General features: G+C 38.0%; 1 protein-coding gene across 1 annotated transcript; it reads left to right on the plus strand.

Moving 5' to 3' along the window:
* Positions 1 to 15,108: 15,108 nt before the first annotated feature.
* Positions 15,109 to 16,137, plus strand: LOC135947733 (uncharacterized). Its single transcript, XM_065496660.1, has 3 exons — positions 15,109 to 15,352; positions 15,443 to 15,702; positions 15,768 to 16,137. The coding sequence occupies exons 1-3, from the start codon at positions 15,115 to 15,117 to the stop codon at positions 15,963 to 15,965; spliced, it is 696 nt and encodes a 231-aa protein (XP_065352732.1). The 5' UTR covers positions 15,109 to 15,114; the 3' UTR covers positions 15,966 to 16,137.
* Positions 16,138 to 19,599: the final 3,462 nt, after the last annotated feature.

Below are 19,599 nucleotides of genomic sequence, written 5' to 3' on the forward strand. Positions count from 1 at the left end.
TCCACACACCGGCAGCACCCAGCTGAAGCTTTGTTCCTTTGTCTCAGGCCAAACTGCCCGATATAATTCATCACCTCCTTATCCGCGTTGAATTTACAAGCGAATTAATTTATTGGCTAATTCAAGAAGTATATACACGCGGCCTAGCTGCTCCTTGTAAGGACACGCTGGATTCAAGGAATGCCATCGATCGCCTTGCTTAATTGCTTCCTGTACGCGAGCTATTTGCTTGTGTGAATGTTGCATCTATAATCAGGTTTATGCGAGATTTTATTTCCAGAAATAAACTTAAAAAACAATTGTGCGTTACTGACCTTTCTAGTTTTACATGTTTTGGTTTTATTAGACACCATCGGCGTGCGCCTTAATTACAAATTTTGTTTCTTATAGCAAGCAGCTTGGGGCTTGGGAAAATGATTAAAGATTTTTGATACAGTCGAGTAAATGATACATAAATACTAGTAAGCGAAAGAATCACAATATAGACACATTTAAAACTATCAGTTACTTCGAGATTTGTTAAAGAGGTCGGGACCGGGAGCTATATCAGCTTGAAGTAGTGCTTAAACCGCATAAGGCTTACTTCTTCTTTCATACATTATATAGCATGCTGGATGTTTTGGCCACGTTATTAGATAAAAAATCTTTCAAATTCAAAGAATCAGTCGGACTCAAGTTAAGATAGTTAAAATTTTTCTCAAAATGAGTTTCCGAAATCCACCATTGGAACGTAATTTATTATTTACTTTAGAAGGGTTTGAATTTTTATTTTTAATAATTTGTACGAGAGATGCTCTGCTACAAAGATTGAAATAATGAAAACTATTGCTAATTTAATCCTGATTCGTGAGTGTTAGTTTTCATTCCCGTATATGACTTTGAATTTCCCGATCTTAATTTACTGAGTTGGTCCTAATATTTTATTAATTGTTTTTGGCAGTTTATTAGGCACAGTTTTTTTTATTTATCTCATTCTAGACAGCACATAATGAAAAAACAAATCTGCACAACATACTTTTTTGCCACGTACCCGATAAATTTTATATTACATTTGAACCTCAAAACAAAAGTACTTTAAATTTATAGAATAAAATCATATTAATTCTGCGGTTTCTGATAAAATCAGAAGTATTTTCATGAAAAAGCTTACTCTGTATCTCAGAACACGCATTAAATATAAAGTTTATAATTTTTGAGTCGAAAATTTTGTTTTTCAGCATATTCAGAATTAAATATACACAATATTAAGTATTCCTTTGTCTCCTAATAAAGTCATAATTCCAGACTGGTCCACATAAACAAGAATCTCGAGCCGGCAGAGAGAAAAATGATGGAGATCCAGATTAGTGAAAATCGTCATATGAAGTCATAATCTCATAAAACGTCATATTTAGCGGCGGACAGCGCTGAGAAAAAGAGTCCGCATAGAAGAGTTTTGCGTCCGCGGACCTGAGTGGTCGGCAGCCGTGCAAATAATAATAATAAATAAAAAAGCGAGGCAGGCAGGTGGATTATAAAGACGCGATGACAAGCGCCCGGCACAAACAAACTGCAGGAATGCTGCCGCCGATCCGACTCCCAACCTATACCTGCAAAAGTACGTTTATAAATAAAAGCTGGCAAAAAAGGCAGCGAGATTCGCCGGAGCTGGCTGCTGCTGCTGCTGCTGCTGTTGGAAATTCTTATCTATTTTATAGCTCGTTAAAAACACTAAACAACAAAAGTTATACTCCTGCTGATTCGCGAATAAATCTCGGTCGCTATCAACAGCAGTTTGTTTTTGCATAAATTTCGCCCCTTTTGCTCTTGACTACCTTTGTGCGCGTACGCTTATTGCAAACGGGCTTTGTTTTATTTGCGCTGCTGGCACATATTTTGGTAGCACTTCTTTCGAGCGCAAATTGTTCTTGCGATGGCGAGAGGCGTTTCTGCTCTCTTCAAAATGCGCTGATTGCTGCTGAGATTCTCTCTCTCTCTCTCTCTCTCTCTCTCTCTCTCAGCTGGAAACAATTTAAACACGATGGAGGAGCTAGATCTTCCTCTTTTTTTGGTTTTGGCAAAAATGGTGCCAGCCATTATCTTTCAGACAGTTGAGCTCTGACTTCGCGGTTGTTAAAAACGAAGATTTAATAACCAAAAGCTAAACTCTGGAGGTGGAATTGAGAGAAGCTAGTATTTCGTTTTTACACTGAATTATGCGGAAATCAATACAATTTTCAACAGGTAGATTATTAAATGACATCCCTGGAGAGCCCTGCAGAAAACATAAAACAATGTTTTAGTCCGAAGTTTAGCCATGGTTTAACAAAAATGTCATATATGTGCTCATCGTTTGAGCTTGGGAGGACAAAGGTATATCTATTAACTTAGCCTGTAGCTCATCAAGAGCTCAAAGTGGGGACATAGCAACTGTGCTGTCTGAAAGCGTACTTTTCGGAATACTTTTGATAAAATGCCAAATCAATATAAATGAAAAATACTTAACAATATTTATTGGCTGCTTTTGCGTTGGAAATTTAAATTCAGGAATTTTTACTGAAATTTAGGGAGGGTTACATTTGATATAGCTCATAAACAAAATCAAATTTCATTGGCACACTTGAATTTTTTATTGCACCAAATTCTGTAAATACAGAAAAACAGTGCAGATTGTAGATAAAGGTTGACCACATTTTTTTTCTGAAGCCGAGATTCATAAACTTTGAAATCGTTAGCAATTCTTTATAAGAAAGATTAGACTACACCTGAGTCCAGTGACTCCAAAACTCCTAAAAAACCTGTCTAAAGCTTGTAAATGTCGTGTTGGAAGCGACTCTCCTAATCTAATATTCTCTTAGCCGCCTCTGCGTTTACTACATTAACGTACACTGCTATTCAAATTACATCACGTTGGCAGCATTCTTCCATTTTAAAAATTAATAAATCAGGTGAGAACTTGCAGTGCGCATTGCATATCAAATGCATACTCATTTCTCACGAATGCATGCACCATAATGCAGCGAGTGCATGCGCCATTGGTTGGCAGTGCCGTGCCCGAAATTGGCTTGTCACGGTGCGAAAAATGTGCCTGAATGTGTCGTCCAGCAGCAGAAGAAGCAAGAAAGGTGAGACGAGGGAAGCATAGCGAGTGGACGAGCCGGAGTACGAAAGACTAGGTTATGGTGTCTCTATCTGCATGCTGATTAACCGCTGATGAGGTATGCAAGGCAGCGGCACAATAAAAACGCCATATCCGTCGACAGTCCGTCGTAACTCTCGGATAATCACTTGCGTTTCTCTAGACGGCACTTAATTGAGAAATGAATCTGTAAACAGCAGCAAAAATTGTTTTCGGACATGAATATGTTTACATCATTATTTGACAGCAAAGGAAAAGTACCGTTGTTGTTTGTTTTAAACAAAATATTAACTAGGATTAAAATGATTCTCAACTGTCTTTAATATTTTGTTTTCAATAAAAATTATTTATATTGGAGAAACGAAACGCTCTGGAAGAAGAACATTTTTATGTTTTAGAGAAGAGACACAAAAATGCCAAGTATATATTCAAATTTTACATTTGAGTGCAATTTGAGAAAAACAGCAGTTTTCTTGGTGGACACAGAAAAAATGTGTTGTCTTGCTATTCTGTTAAGCTATCAAAATTTCCAAAATATTTCCCATTTAATTTCATATTTCGAAATATGCATTTATTGCTCTTTTTGGTATGTTTATTGCTGTACAATAAAATAATTAAAAAAATCAATTTAATATTTCGCGATTTGTTCGTAGGTATATATGTATAACGTTGAGTAAGAGGAAATAGCGATGATATCAAAACAAATTAATATTTAAGCATCTCATTTTATAAAAGGAACTCCAAAATTTTGACAATATATGTGTTTGATTAAATCTTTAGCGATCTTTAGTTAAAAAATGGCGTTATAATAAAAAAGAGTAGAATTGAAAATCTCTCTTGAAGGTTCAATCCCAAACCATCGAGCATTCGCATTTTTTGCAATCGTTGGATATTTTTGCCTCACATAGTTCTATCATATTACGATCAGTCAGCATGATCGATTTTTTACTGTAATTTAACCCTTGAGTTTTACGTCATCTTCGTCATCCTTGCATTTGGCATAACACGTCATCGAGAAATGTGCAAAAGCGTCGTTTTTTGTCTCCAAAGGTGCGTCACAACAGCAAGCTGGCAAAACTCTTGATTTTCATTCGAGACGATTTATAATCGGCCGCGTGCTTTTAATTAGAATAAACGCCGGCTACCGCAGTTGTAAATCAAAACTTAATCTCCCTCTCGTGCCGCAGCGATCGGCGCACAACCGACTGCTTGGCTGTCGTAATAAAAGTAAAGACATGCTAATAAGTTGGTGCTCGAGCGCGCGCGAATTCGAGTTTGTGAGTGTGCAACAAAGGCCGAATTAGATAAGCGCACTAGCACTTATGATATGCAAATGAACCGCTCTAAATGCAGGAAAAGTTTTGAGAAGGGGAAAAGTTTAACGCCTACTGGTCAGGCAACCTGTGATTGCGGACATGAAAGGCGGGCTTGCCTATACTCGCTCTCAACAGGCTGATTTCAATTAGCGCAAACTTCGTGCAGAGGCAAATAATTAATGGTGCTGCTACTACTTTCAGATTGCAAATTTCCTTTTAGCTTGCTATGGGTTAGAACGGCCAGGGGTTTTGTGATAGAAAACAAAACTGTAAAAATTGAACCTTTAAAAGTTGTTGATTATAATTAAGAGCTGCATTATTTATGGTTTAAACAGTCAAACTAAACCACAAGAAATGTAAAATAATAATATATTATAGCAATTTGAATAAAAAGAGAATTTCAGAATTGTGTTTTTATTCATTCAAGTGAAACACTGCGAAATAGTTGATTTATTTGTTCAAACTGTCCACTCCAAATGGCCAAATCGTAGTTTCATACATTGTAACAATTGATTGTTTGTGATAAAGTTTATAAATAAATTTCAATCTTGAAACTTTAGAGATCGCCTTAAAATCATTTAAATACTTGAACATCATGCTTTTAAATTCAAATAAAGGGTCGTCAATAATGAAGTTGAAATATTGAATAAATTTGGTTCAGTTTTGAACGTGTTACGCAATCAGGCAATTTAGACAGGCTCAGTCAAAGCGGCAGTTTTCCAACATTCGATGTCAGAATCGAATTGCTAATGTTTGATATGTTCCGATTTATTGCCGTGGCGGTTAAAACTCCATTTCCAACATTCAGAGTCTCACTCTATACTCGCTCTCTGTTCTACACGGTATAAATTATCTCTTTTACGACCCAAGATTTCAGATTCGTCACCTTCAAATTCCCTCATGATTTCATTCATCTTCCTTCCTAGAAAAGTGCGGCGTGTTCTTGGGAATTTGAGCCGTTCGCTCGATTGTGATTCAAAATCTGGAGACGACGAGACGAAGAATAGAGGCGTCTGGTGTGCGTGACAATTTTTTATTCCGGCGCACTGGCTGGCTGGCTGGCATTTTGCATGGGAATGGTTCGGTGATTGCGGGCGCCACGATGGATTATTTATAAATGAAGCGTCCGTGTCGGTGTTGCCGCCAGTATTCTGCTTTATTGTGTGCGCTTCGAGAGAAAGAAATTATATGCACGCCCCGTAGGCCTGCGAGAATGCTTATTTAATATGCGAGCCGCGGGTTGAGCTCGCAACTTGTGCTCCGACAATCGGCTCCAACTGACAAACAACCAACTCGGCGTGCATGCGTTTTAAGGTTGAATTATGAGGAAACTGCCAAACAAGGCTGAACTCAAAGCCAAATTGCTTGAAAAACTTGCCAATGAAATGAACGATTGACTTAACAAAGTAACAGTTCAATATTGTCAAGACCAATTTGGCACAGATGTGGATGGTAGGTTTCTAATTGAATGTTTTAAATACATCAATCAACATTTTATAATGAATAGATTGCAATTGTTCGATTTTGTTCAGTTAAAATTGAAATGGTTGACGATAATTATGCCTACGATATAAACAATTGAGAAAATATAGCAAAAACCAAATAGCTGGGAAATTTTAGCATTATAATTTAACCATTTTGTTACTAGTTGAATAATTACAAAATTAATTACAGAAATTTGTGTGCGAAAATTTGGTCCTATTTCTAAGTAGAATTCAGCATAACAACAAAATGTGTCAGCAATCTCTTCTCAAAATTAAAAAAAAACAATTTTGATAAAACTATGATTTTATATCTTTAGTTTTAGAGAAAATTGAGTTCAGAGCCATTTACTATCAATTACTAAACTCGTTAGATTTCAATTGTGGGTGTTATGCTCTTACAGCAATTAATTCTATTATGTATTTTTAGCTGGAAATTGACTACAGTCGTGTCCTTTAAGGAGCCTTGCTTACAATGCGGCAAAATTGCGCATCGCTCAACAAACACACAAGTTTTAGTTGTTAAATTGATTGTTGCCCTTTTCTTGCATGAAGGAAATTCGCATTTGGTTGCTGAGCTATGCGCAATTTTTCCGCTACCACGACAAATTAGATTATATAACAATTAGCAGGGCTAAAAATCAAATTTCAAAAGTAATTTTTGCAGAATATGAGGTTCGTATTCATACATATTTTGAAGATTGCGTTAAAACTTGAATAAAGGGGTTGAAAAGTGAAGTGCAATAATATGTGATTTCAGGTATGTAATTGCTTAAATAATATTCGTGAATTATATTTTTCTATTGAGTTTGAAAGATATTGGTCATTATTGAATATTATTTATTTTATTTTTGGAAAAAATAGAATATCGTAATTTTAGTTAGAATTTTGATCTTATTTGAAAGAGTTGTTGAATCGAGCGGGACGCAACGGAGTTGAATGGAGCACAGCAGCAGCCATAACCCCGCCTGTGCGAGCACCGTTCTCCAATAGTGGTGCCCACGAGAGGCGTGTTACCACGGTCACGTGACGCATGATTTAATGTCACATCTCACTTTTATCTCGGGAAGTTGCTCTTCCATCGTTTGGCTCCATCTGCAGCAGCAACTCTCCAATTCGAATCCGCCGAGTGGATTTCAATTTTCCTCCTTCGTCCAGCGGCCTCCTTCTCTTGCTTCTTTTTTAATTAACAGGAGTTAATTTCTTTAATTGAGGCATTAGCTATTGTTACAGGGAGATAAGCAGTATCACACACTTCCAAGTTGATAGAATTTTCATATCATAAATTATGGATGGCACGAAATCGTCGTGGCGGCAACCACCATTGGCCAGCTGAGCAGGAAATTAAAAACATCGCGAATAGAACAATTAAGAATAAGTGCTGCTCGAGTTTGTGTCTGTCAGCGGAGCAATTAATCCTCCCATGTTTTCTAATGAGTCGCATTTACATTTATATTAAATTATTGTAAGTTGTTTTACTTCTCGGCGGAGTGGGCACAAAAGTTAATAAGCCGGCTATCACGCCTCTTATATTCAAATCGGCTCTTTCTCTCCGCAGAGCCAGCGTCAATGCTGATCAGCCTTGCGCGATAAAACGGTGGCGGCCGACGGACAATATATGCTACACATGAAATGATAAATACACGCGCGTCTGATGCTTTGACTGGCCCCGCGACCGAGACAATGCTCGCGTTTTCCATTATTGCCGCCGCCGCTGCTGCTGCTGAGGCGGCAGCGTTTTATTTATCACTCAAGTGATAAATGACCTGTTGGCCTCACGGTGAGCCGCACATGTGTCAAATCAAATTGCTTAGTCTCCTCTCACGTCACGACTTGCCCAACTATAAGTGGCTGCGGAGATTTCGCGGATTACATTTACATGCGTGTGATGATTTTTTCGATCAAACTCTTACTCAAAATCGTTCGGTGCAGAGTCACCACCGTCCGTCCACACTAATGGTATTTAATAAGAAATAATTCATGCCACCAAAAGTTGTACACTTTCCAGCGTTTAATAATTGCATCATCATTAAGAAATCAATATTTGCTCTTTTAATAGGAATCATCTTCAGATTTCAGAAGTGTTTGATTTTGTTTGCAGTTAGGCTCCGCTAATGTTATTTCAGGGGCCAAAACAGCTGCTTTCCAGTATACGAATACGACTATTTTCCTTTATTTTTTAATCGAAGAATTTAAAAATTAAAATTAATAAAAAAATTAAAACAAATTAAAAAATCGCACTCGACATTTTTCAATTTGATTTTTTCTGCTCCGATGAAATAGCTTATTAAACTTGTTTGCCTTTAAGTCTAAAGAGTTTAAAACTATTAAAAAGACTGGTGTGAATCGTTTTGCTGAATAATTCCCATTGTAAAATTGTACTAATTTGTTTCTTCATATTCAAGGAAGTTAAAACCTTTGTGCAGACACCAGCTGAGCAGATTTATTTCCGTGAAGCATTTTTTGCTGTCGTGTATGCATATATGCAGCTTACGTCGCGGGGTGCGGCGGCCACGTGCGCCCAAACACGAGGACGACAGGCGGCGCCGCCGTTGGGCGCCACACTGGGCCCGCCGTCGTCGCCACGGAGAATCAAACGAGCCGCCCCTGGTTGCGATCTTTCTCGGGCGTCTCAAAAGAAGCCGACACGCTTGTGGGAACAACCCTTAAACGGCAATAAAGCTTAAACGCCGCACATGTTTGTCTTCAGGCCGGATTTAGAGAGTATAATATGTTGCTAATTGCCCGTGTTGGATTACCCTGCACCGTTCTTTCAGCACCGTCGCGTTTTACGACGCAAAAAAAGCGCTCAAATTTCTCCCTGATGATATGATGTGCCTCTGTGCTTAAAATATGTGGCGTGCGTGCAGATTGCTATTTTTGGCGTCAGCTATGATTTTTTGGCGATAAAAATAAGGCTAAGGAGAATATAGCAAAAGCATTTTGTTATTTATATTTTATGAATTGCTACGCTCCCATATAAAATAACTCGATGGGGGTTGAAAGAGGCAATTTTAACCGAGACAAAAATAATGGCCTGGATGATATCCACTGCATCTGTTGGGAATTTTTGACAACACGCATAATTTCTGTCTTTGAATGATTGCGAAAAATTCACCCCAGCAGTACTGTAGATTTTCCAGTAAAATTGGTTCGAAAGTATGCATGATTTTCAAATGGCGAGCATGGTCTCCCTCAGGAAAAAATTGATATGTAACAAGATACGTTTTCCTTGTCATATATACCATTCACAATGTTAGGTAGATCTCGATGCTAGGATTTTAAAGTGGATCAATACTAAAAAAATAATTTTTATATTTACCGTTATAACTCTGGAAATTGGGAGATGGTTAAAATTTTCCTAGATTGCCGTTTAAATTTGCGAAAAAATCTGCTCCAAAGTTTGCATGCTAAATCAAGCAGCGAGCACTGTCTCTTCATTGAAAATCAGGATTTATTTCGCCAGGAGAGAAATTTAGCTCGTACAACAATAGCTAAATTATGACAAGAGGAATTCAAATCAAGCGAAAAAATTAATTGACCAACCGTTTAACTATACGAGAAACTTCGCAACACCTGAAATTTAACTTTTAAATTGCTCCTAATTTGATTATTGAGCAGATTTGACGTAATTGTTCAATCTTAAAATATGATCATCTGTTAATTATAATCAGGAATTAAAATAAATTAGTTACGAATGTTGGCGAAGAGTTTGACAAAATTTTATTTTCCATTGCAGCTTGGATTATTGCACATTGTCATGTGCATCTTGTTCAACAATACAGTTCCCCTCGCTTTGCAGCGCGTATGTGTTCGCAAATTTGTAACGTGTTGAACACGTCTAGTTTGGGCCCTTTTCGACATTGTTCGCAAGAGCAAGGTTTTATCAAGTTGCTTGCCAGGAATGGTGCCTTTTGTCACATTTTTATGTTAGAATTCTGGCTTGTCTTATTGATGTATTTGTATATTGCATAGTGAGAATAAACATCTATAATAATCTATTAATAAAAAATGATTAGCAGCTACCTGCACTGCTAACATGAAACAGATCAACAAGAAATCGTTTTGTACTGACTAAAAAATATTGGTCGCTTATTAGAGTGAATTTTAAGTGAGATTAAAAAAATATTTGAACGACGAGTGGTTCTCGTTCATGCGAATTGCCACTTCTAGACTCCATTTAATAGAGATCTTATGGATTAAATCAGATAAAAAGAAATAAATCGGTTCACTTCATCATGATGCGATTACCGCACGATTTAAAAACTGCTAATTTAAAGAAGGAGCGATATGTTTGGATTTAAGTAACTAAAAATTCCATACACAGCCAATTGATACAACATGTTTCCAACTATTTCAAACTTCGTCTTTCGCAATATCTTGTATCCCGACGCCCTGATGAAGCTTAAGCAGAATAAAGGAAGAGAAGAGCTTAATGAAGACGAGTTAACGAGCTCTTTTAAGAGCTGTTGAAACGCGATTCCGGGAATGAGGCACAAAGTAGTATAAAGTGCGTGCTTGTGTGCACGTCGGGTTTTCCTCGCGAGCGGGAGTCAATGTTGTTCATCACAGGATTGAGTTTCACTCTGCGCTTCTCGCTCGGAATAAAAGTGACGGCATTCACAGACGGACAACACACGCACGCTGCGCGCACTAGAGAGCCAAAAGAGCAGGAAAGACATCAAGCCGCTGCTGCTTCAACTGCTTTTTATGTGTGCGCTGTGATGTTGTTTACGATTGGGAAAATAAAAAATGGACAGAACGTATGCGTATTACAATTTTATTAGCGATGTCAATCTACAAAGGCAGCGCGCGCGATGGGAACTCGCGGCGCGGCGACTCAAACGCGGTGCAAAACGCGCGCGCATACGATGTGTCTCTCTTTATTGCTCAGTCTTCACACTGCGCCAGACGAACCATATTGTTTCGGGCGCGTTAAATTTGGACACAGGGTGTTTGCCCAACAACAGATTTCGCAGATAACAGCAGCAGTGTTTAAATAAATAAGGTGGGGGTTTCTTCGTTTAGAGACTGCACCAAAAGAGAACCGATTTCGGCAGGGAAACACTGCTGTTTTAAACTCTCGACAATTATCATCAGATAACACACTCATCTCAAACAGGACAAGCGTGATCTTGAATATTAGGGCGAAGAAAAAAATGTACATCAGTTTCAATTGAATTGTAATGTATTATATAGATCTTACTTATCTCAATGATTTTTGATGATGCAAATTAAACACGAAGTAAAATAACATCTTACTTTTAAACTTGTTCAGGAAATATATATTTTTTTTAATAACTTTACATCAAAATACACTAAATATTTAGTCAAAACGACTCAACACTGGAAACAATCGTGTTTGCTAAATTAATAACAAAAATTAAAATGCGACTACATATGAACTTACATTTTAAATTAAAATAACGCTATGGTTGTTTTACTGCAAAAAACAAATTTCCGCAAAAATAAATCGTTCAGGGCAGAGGTAAAGCCAAAAATTGCAACCGCTGTATTTTTTGTAATTTTTTGAAAAATGACTTCAAAATTGGCGTGCATTTTTCAAATGTAAAGAATTTTATTTCTTAATAAAGAGTTTTCCCGAAAAGTAGCAGAGATTTCATCAAAGAACTCTTGTGTAGGGAAAAAATGTACATATTTTATATTTTGGTGTACCATAATCTCTTTTGATTTTTGAATGTTGTATGAATTTCATTTGCTGCTAATTGTAAGTATCAATCCACTTTAAAATTATCACTAAAAAAATCAAAAAGATTCCTTTGTAATTTGACTGTTGACCAAAGAATCAAACGCAGGAAAGTCGGTTTTAATCTACTAATACTAAAAAAAGTGGTTAGTTTATAGTGACTCGAATTGCTCAAATTGCCCAACGGGCTGGGAGGCGCACCGGCGCCGACTCGCTACTTGCTGGTTTGCACCTTTCCAGCATGCGTGATTTGGCTTCACGGGACGAATGTCTAGCGTTTCAATGCAGTCCTCGGTGCGGAGGCAAGTGGCCCTTGAGTGGGCTGGGACCCTGTGCGGCCTGGTGCGCCCATGTTATCCGTTCGCGGTGTTATTGGGACCCGGGTTTCAGCATTCGTGCTAGTGCAGTGCGCGCCCTTCCCGGTCCTCGGAGGACAGGAATAAAAAGAGCAAAAAAAAATAAACAAAATTTATCGTTGCACAGAGTCAAAATTGAACATCGCTTTTGTATTTTGAATTGAAGAATAATACAAGCTGTTGTCCATTGGCAGAAAACCACTGACACAAGGGGCAAAAATATTAATCCTAGAACGAACGCTTTGCAGAATAGTATCCAATTTCAGGTGAATATCTGCCAACCGATCTGAAACGCGCGACGCCCTCATTAGCACAACGGTGCAGAGAACGAAGGCCGTTTTGTTCTCAGCAATCCGCTCCGAAACAATATCCATTTATCCTTCCGCGCTCCATTGTCCTCGAAACGCAAATAGAATTTCTTGTGCATTACACGGGCGCAGATGGCGGCGGCGGTCGAGATGCGATCAGGCCGAAAAATAAATAATCCTGATTTCGACGCCTACAGATGATTAGCGCACGGCGCCGAGTGCTATTTACACCGCGATTAGAATGGTAACAAAGCGGAGAGAGTGGCGAGAAGGGCGAACACGCGGATTACACCGCACGGCAGCACAATGGACGGCGCGCATTTGAATGATAAATGTGACGGATATTGGTGACATCCACCGCGCGCGAGCGCGAGAGAGAGAGAGAGAGGCTGCTGACTGAGAGTGTCTACTTGCGTGTGGCCCGAGTCATGTTTTATTCACTCGGCCTACACCTCAGTCACACCAAATTCCGCTGCTGCTCCCTTTGTCTGATTGCTCGTGTCCAGCACGCCTTATCAGGCGCAGACACTTCCTTGGAAAAATTATTAATTAAGCCGTAAGCGCGCCCCATCCGGCCCGGTTCTGTCTCCCTTTCTCAATTCAATATCCCATCGCGGAGTTAATTATGGATGGAATATTCATACGCGACTCTCTCATCTTTGCTTGCGCAGGAAATGTGAGATATTTGAATTCAAAATGCCGCACTTGATTTATTGTCAACGATGGGTGAGAGGAAAGTGGCAAAGTGGGATTCAAAATCTGGATGACAAGGTGAATACGTGATTTTCAACTGGTGAGAATGGATAAATGTTCAAGACAAATATAATATGAAACTCACAATCATAGCGTTTCAGATAAGAAAATTAAAATTTGGCACTCTTCCCTTAAATTTATAGCAAGAGAAAATATGTATGTCAGTCGTAGACGCATTTAGCCCAAAATTGCTAATAATTTTATTGTTTGGTGTTCTTAAACAGAAGAATAAAACAAACAACTTCATTACTGAGATCTTAGTTGTGTCTATAGTAAGGGCAGTATAGAGACAGGAACCAACATTCTCCTTAGCCTGACTGTTGGATAAGGAGAATACACAAATTGAAAAAAAATTCTGTCATTTAGAGTTGACAATAAGTCGAGTAAAGCGCCAAAGTAGGAATACTTAACGTTATTTATTTGCGGTTTTCAAGTTATAGACATTCAATTTTTTATTATTTTTTTCTGCTAAGTGAAAAACATTGAAAATGTATTATCTAGATTGACAAAAATCCTTTATTTGCTATGTATATGATGACGAAAGAATATTCTGTTATTTAGATAGTTTAGAAAAACGATCGTTAAACAATGTGTGTATCAGTTGCATCGCTTTTGCCATCATATAGCTCTTGAAACCCTTCTCCAGTTAATAAAACCCAAACAAAATTTACTGAAGCGGATGAAATAAGGGAGCTGCAGAAGGCTCATTCGAGCTTAAGGTGTTGGTGTGTGCAAACTCGACACCTTGGATTAACGCCTGCTTCATGAATATCAATGAGCCCAAAGGGGACCTTGCGACGCTTGCCAGCAATACCATTTTTTATAAACGTATATGTGTAAGCACACGCAGCACATTTCGTTCCATCGTCCTCTGGTATACTCAATGTGCATTTACATACGCGCGCAGAGAGAATGCGAGGAGAGAAGAAGAGGCTCGCATCTCCACCGCACCCATAATCAATTGTCACGCGTTGGAAGCATTATATTATTTCGCTGCTGATTTTATTCTTCCCTTCCAAACATTTATGGATAAGTTACTCAGTTATAAAATCAAGCATGTGATTTTTTAAACTATTTATACTGTTAGAAATTTTTCTTCACGTTTTCTAAAATTGTATAAAAATGACAATTTCATAAATATATGGTAACGAAATTCATGCTCTCTGGGGAAATTAAATAAATTCAACTTTTGTTTTTAAATTTTACGAAGCACGAATGTGGCTTCAATCCTGATATATGTATAATATGTCCAGCAAACAATTTTCCAAGAATGTCATGGCGTAAAAAATTCAGTTTGAATTAGAAAAAGCTTTTTTGCTTGATCTGACGTCTGATGGCGGCGCACTTTGAACCCGTTCCAACAAGTTTATTACCACAATGAGTACATTTGCTTCGTAAGTGTGCAGCATTGGGCATTTCTCTCGATTTGGACAGCACTAAGAGGTGCTTGAAGAAAGAGACGTTATTTGTATGTATTTCGGTAGCCAACAAAGCCAGTTGCTTGAGTGCGAGTGAGGCACAATATGTGCGCAAAGCACTTTGTCATTGCATTTAATCAAACGGTGCGCGCTTGCCGAAATTATTCACAGCCCACAAAACCTGTCATTTCGCCCGCGCGCACGCATTCCTTGCATGAAAGGGAGCACCACCGCTGGAATGTCAGGAATTTTAATTGTGTGCCACCAACATGACACGAAATTTGCATGACATACATTTGCTCTTACTTGACATTGCAACTCCTCAATGAAACAATTTTTCTGTGACTTTTTATGTTTATTCAATAATTTATTTTAATATCATTTAGTGAAATGTTTTTTGAATTGCTGATCGAACCTTATCCAAATTTGAAATTGGCTTAATTGAAATTAGACCTAGGTTTAAAAAATTCTTTAATTAACGTCTGTAATTTAACATCCACATATTTTGTCTTCACACACATCCGGTTCAAGCCGCAAAGCAAACCTTTTGATAAACTATTTTAGTGAAAACCACCGTCTTCCCTACTTGATAAAAAAACAGCTGAGGTCGTAAATAGGGAGCAAATATAATCAGTTTGGATCACAGGGGACAGTAAAATGAAGTTTTTAGCTGCTGCTGCTCTCGTAGTTTTGATTTTCTGTTCGCTTGGGGACGGCAAAACTTGCAAAAGTGGTGTCAAAATCCAGCTGGATGGTGCAGTTATTATTGACCAAGGGACTGGAGCACTGTTGCATAATTCCACGAGATACGAAAAAAACGAGTTCGTCCAAAACGACAGCAAGTTTTATTTCTGTCCATGCAACAGAAAATCGTGCACCAGACTTTGTACCAAAGGTTAAGTGGCAAAATCTGTAGTGTTATTAAATGATAATTTTTAAAACGCCTATGTTGGTAAAATGCTTAAATCCATTTTTCTTTCAACAGAGTTGGCACAAAAAGCTAATTTGACGGTACCAACAAAAGGAGCAACTTTAAACGTCAGCAGCAACGGGAACAAATCTGAAATCGTCAACCTGTTCGAGTGTTTCCATGTGCTGCCTGAAGGAGATTGCTGGTCGGCGCATTTACTAGACATCGAGGAGGACACATACCAAATTTTAGCCAATGGTTCCATTTATTTTATAAATGGAATTGAAGGATACCCATCAATTTTCGATATGCACAACTACTGTCTACTGAGTGACGTAAGGCTCTGTTATATTTAAAACTCGATTGAGGATGACCAAGACATGTGACTTTAAAATTAAAGGGATCGTCGATTGCGTTAGGGTGCCTTGTCAAGGAGGATACTGAGATCGACGTTCAGTCTACAGAAGAGGCACTTAATGAGACGACAACGGATGCAACGACAACGACCAAAACAACAAGCAAACCCAACGTGAGCGAGACAACTGAGAAGAAGCCCAAATTTTTCTATTGGTCAAAAACCGAATTGATTTATTTTTAAGCGAGGAACGAAAAAACGGAATGATTATTGAATTTATAAAAATAATAAATTGATCATCATGATGATTTCATGCAATGCAGTAAAAAAACCATTGCCGTTTGAGTAGAACAATTTTTTTGGTAATTCCTCAATTTAGGAAATAAGTTATTTTACAGAAGCAGTTTGCCATCACGAACTCAACCTTCTAGCCGACATACTAGATGCAAATTTTCTTCTATTGATGACGGTGTAGTAAAATATTAAATCAAAAGGGGTGAAATAAGATAGCTCAATGTCACCATTTTCATTAACCTTCGCCATTGCAGATTTTAACGAGATCATTCAAAATTTTCCAGGCACAAAAGATATTTTATGCGCAGACAAAATTGTTGGTTATTAGAGATTACAACGTTTTATGGAATATATACCCAAACAAAGTACAGTGTCCTACTGGAACGTGCCCTGAAGTGGGCTACTCCAAAGTGCCCTAAAGACGGAGAGTGTCCTACAAGATATCAGAAAGTGTACTAATAAGGGACAAATATTTTTTGATGATGCTGAAGTTAGCATCATCCTCAATTTTTCTAATCCACACCTTTAAAAAGATCGAAAAACTTGCAAAAAAGTTTCTGTGGATATGAGGACTCATCCACCTATCCACAGATTATATTTAACATTTTATGAAATTGTGGATGCTTACCGCAAATTTTTATCTAATATGAACTTAAAAGCAGATTCAATCAATTGTGTATACTGTATCATTTTTTCTATTGCAAAGAAGGCAGCAACGTTTAAGAAGCAACGCTAGATAAATGTTTTTAAATTGTACACCAACAGTGTTTGTTAATAAATTATATCTTACAGTACATGAAGCAATATTATATCAGCTTCAAAACGTTTAAAGAAAATCAAAGAGACACATAGACTAATCAGTAATAATTGCTTTGCTGTAAAATTTAGGTTCGTGCAGCAAATTTGTCAGGTATCAAGGTTGAGATGCATCATTAAAACGAGCGGAGGCTGAGAGTAGCCAATTTTCGACTCGAGTATTTTGTTGCGCATTCATCCCGACCATCTAGTAACTTGCCGGGAATGCTCATTGTTGGGTTAGCCCTCGTGTTTGACGTCTGTTTATTTCCATCTCTTGGTTTTCCACAGCAGCAGCAGCAGCAGGGAGCGAGCCTTTAAAAGGATAATTGCAGAGTCAACAAGCGCGAGCGCTACCGTATTATTAATCTGACAATTACATACAAGAGTTGCCTCAGCATTCTTAGCTTCCAAAGCGTGCATATTTCCCCCTTTTCTTTGGCTCGAAAATAGATGCTCAAACACCTGGAGCTTATTTATTACTGAGGTGTCTGTATGTTATTTATGACGCTTTAATAATTTCTTCCTTGTGGGAGGTGCTAATGAAAACACTGATGTGTCTTGAGATTTCTCACCGCTTGAATCACACACAATGATCGATGCATTTCACTTGATGATTTTTCATTGAGAGGCCGGACTTCTACTAATTTAAATGAATTATGCAAATAAGTAATTTTTGTGATTGATTTGAAAGCCAAATGAATAAAATTGGGTGTCTAGCGTTAGGAGTTTACTGCAAAAATTTTGGTCATTTCATGATATATATTTTAAAAAAATAACACGTTTGAATGCCCTGGAAGAAAACGCACACTTCTCGGCTCGGAACTGTTGTTATCAAACTCGCCCAATCGGTGTTTGGGTGCTGTGGGAATCATGGCGAAATATTCATTTAGCACAGATACACACCATATTCAGACGAGAAATATAATAAATGGCCGCGCGGCCAGGTATGAAGCTGTAAAGTGGCTGGAAAGGCTATAATTTGCACGCACCGGGCTGAATATTTGTGACAGGCAAACTCAATAATTTTATTCGATTAATTGGTACCTGCTAAGTATGCTGTATTTGTGTTATGTTGTTGTTGTGGTGGGTCATAGGTCACTGATTAAAATCATGACTCGAGTACGTCCATAAAAAGCAGCGGCGGCAAGAAGCGGTCGGCCGCGCCGCACATGTGAGTTTATTCCGTAGAAATCGGTGAAAAGAACCAATGCTCGTAAAATGCTGATGTATTATATTAAAACGGTCCATTGTAATTATTTAATTTATTTTATGGGCCCATTACTGCCAGCCTTTCGAAAGAAATCCTCCAAGGTGCTGCGTAGGAATGCGATGAGAAATTTTTGTTCCTGATTCTTTGAGAAATTCATCAAGAGAATGATAATTCTTCACGTTGCAACTGCTTTTGGAGCTAGAATGTACATATTTGTGACAGAAATTCAAGACGATTTGAGCTGACTAAATTTTGAGCCGATGAATTTTATTTCAATTAATTGCACCAATCAACTTTAAGTGAAAAACTGAAAATCGCCTTGATTTGTAACTTGCTCCATAAATCATGCACAGGCTCAATTTTGCATATTAATTATTGAAATTTTAATTGAATGAATCATAATGCAGCAACATCAAGCACCCGTGCGTTTGGGTCCGTGGGAGAAATAAAAGAATTTTGTCCTCATCCAAAGCATCAAGCGCTCTGGTCGGGCGGGGACGTGAGAGCAGCTTTGGGACACTCATCCATCCTTCTCTGATGTTTTCAGGTAGAAAAATTGTTGAGACGTAAAAACACGCGCATGCATCGTGTGTGTCACCTTATAAACGACGAGTTATTTTATATTCCCGTATACCTGACCGTGTGTGTTTGTGTATTGTTCCCATGAGCATACTATAATTAATTCCCACACTCTCATCTTGTGAATTATGAACAGAGGGGTCGATTCCCATTTTTGACAGATGTGATGATCGAGCGATTTAGTGGAAGAAATCTAGATTTAATTCAGGCAGGAAGAAATCGAGTATAATATAGCCAGGATGTCACATTTTGTTTTCTTAATAATTTTCTTTTAGTTTTTATTCGCAGTTGAGTATTTTTTGTGGCAAGTGAATGATGCCGCAAACATGTTTTAGTGTATATGCGGTTTTTGCTACACTCTGAACCGTAATTTGAATATTATCAGAAAAATTAAACGACTTCTTGACTTTTCAAATAGGATTTGAAGCAAAAAACTTGTTAGATATTGTTGATAAATCAACCTTTTGTCAATATTGTGTGAACACTACACTGAATTTCCTGAATATTGAGGAAAATAATTTGACATTATCCCAAGATATAACAAAATCCTGTAATTCTGAATGCAAATCAGAGTCAAACATGATTTGTTTTAAATCTGGTACGTGAAAGGATATGCATGAAATTCAAGGAGCAAAATGTCGCGAGCAGCTTGTCACAAATTTATCTCTGCCCGCGTGCCCCGCACTTGTTAGGCTTTTCCTTACTCTCAGAGAAGCACGTAGCCGATGTCGATTTTCCTCTCTCATACCAAAACGGAATAAGGCGCAGGAAACTTGTTTACAAATGCTAAAATAAATAAATTTCGAGTCGGCAGGCAGCAGCTTTCCAAAGGTAAAATCGAGGAAGAAGATGCTGGGAGATTTTCTGGAATGCCGCGTTAAAGCTTTCGTGTCGACATAAATATTTTTTTAAATGCACCTCATTAGCGTCTAGAGATCAATTAAATGTGAAAAACTACCAATTCGAGCCCCCATTGAAATACATTTTTCTTTGAAC

This window comes from Cloeon dipterum, chromosome 1 (assembly GCF_949628265.1).
Source record: "Cloeon dipterum chromosome 1, ieCloDipt1.1, whole genome shotgun sequence".
Classification (NCBI taxonomy): Eukaryota; Metazoa; Arthropoda; class Insecta; order Ephemeroptera; family Baetidae; genus Cloeon; species Cloeon dipterum.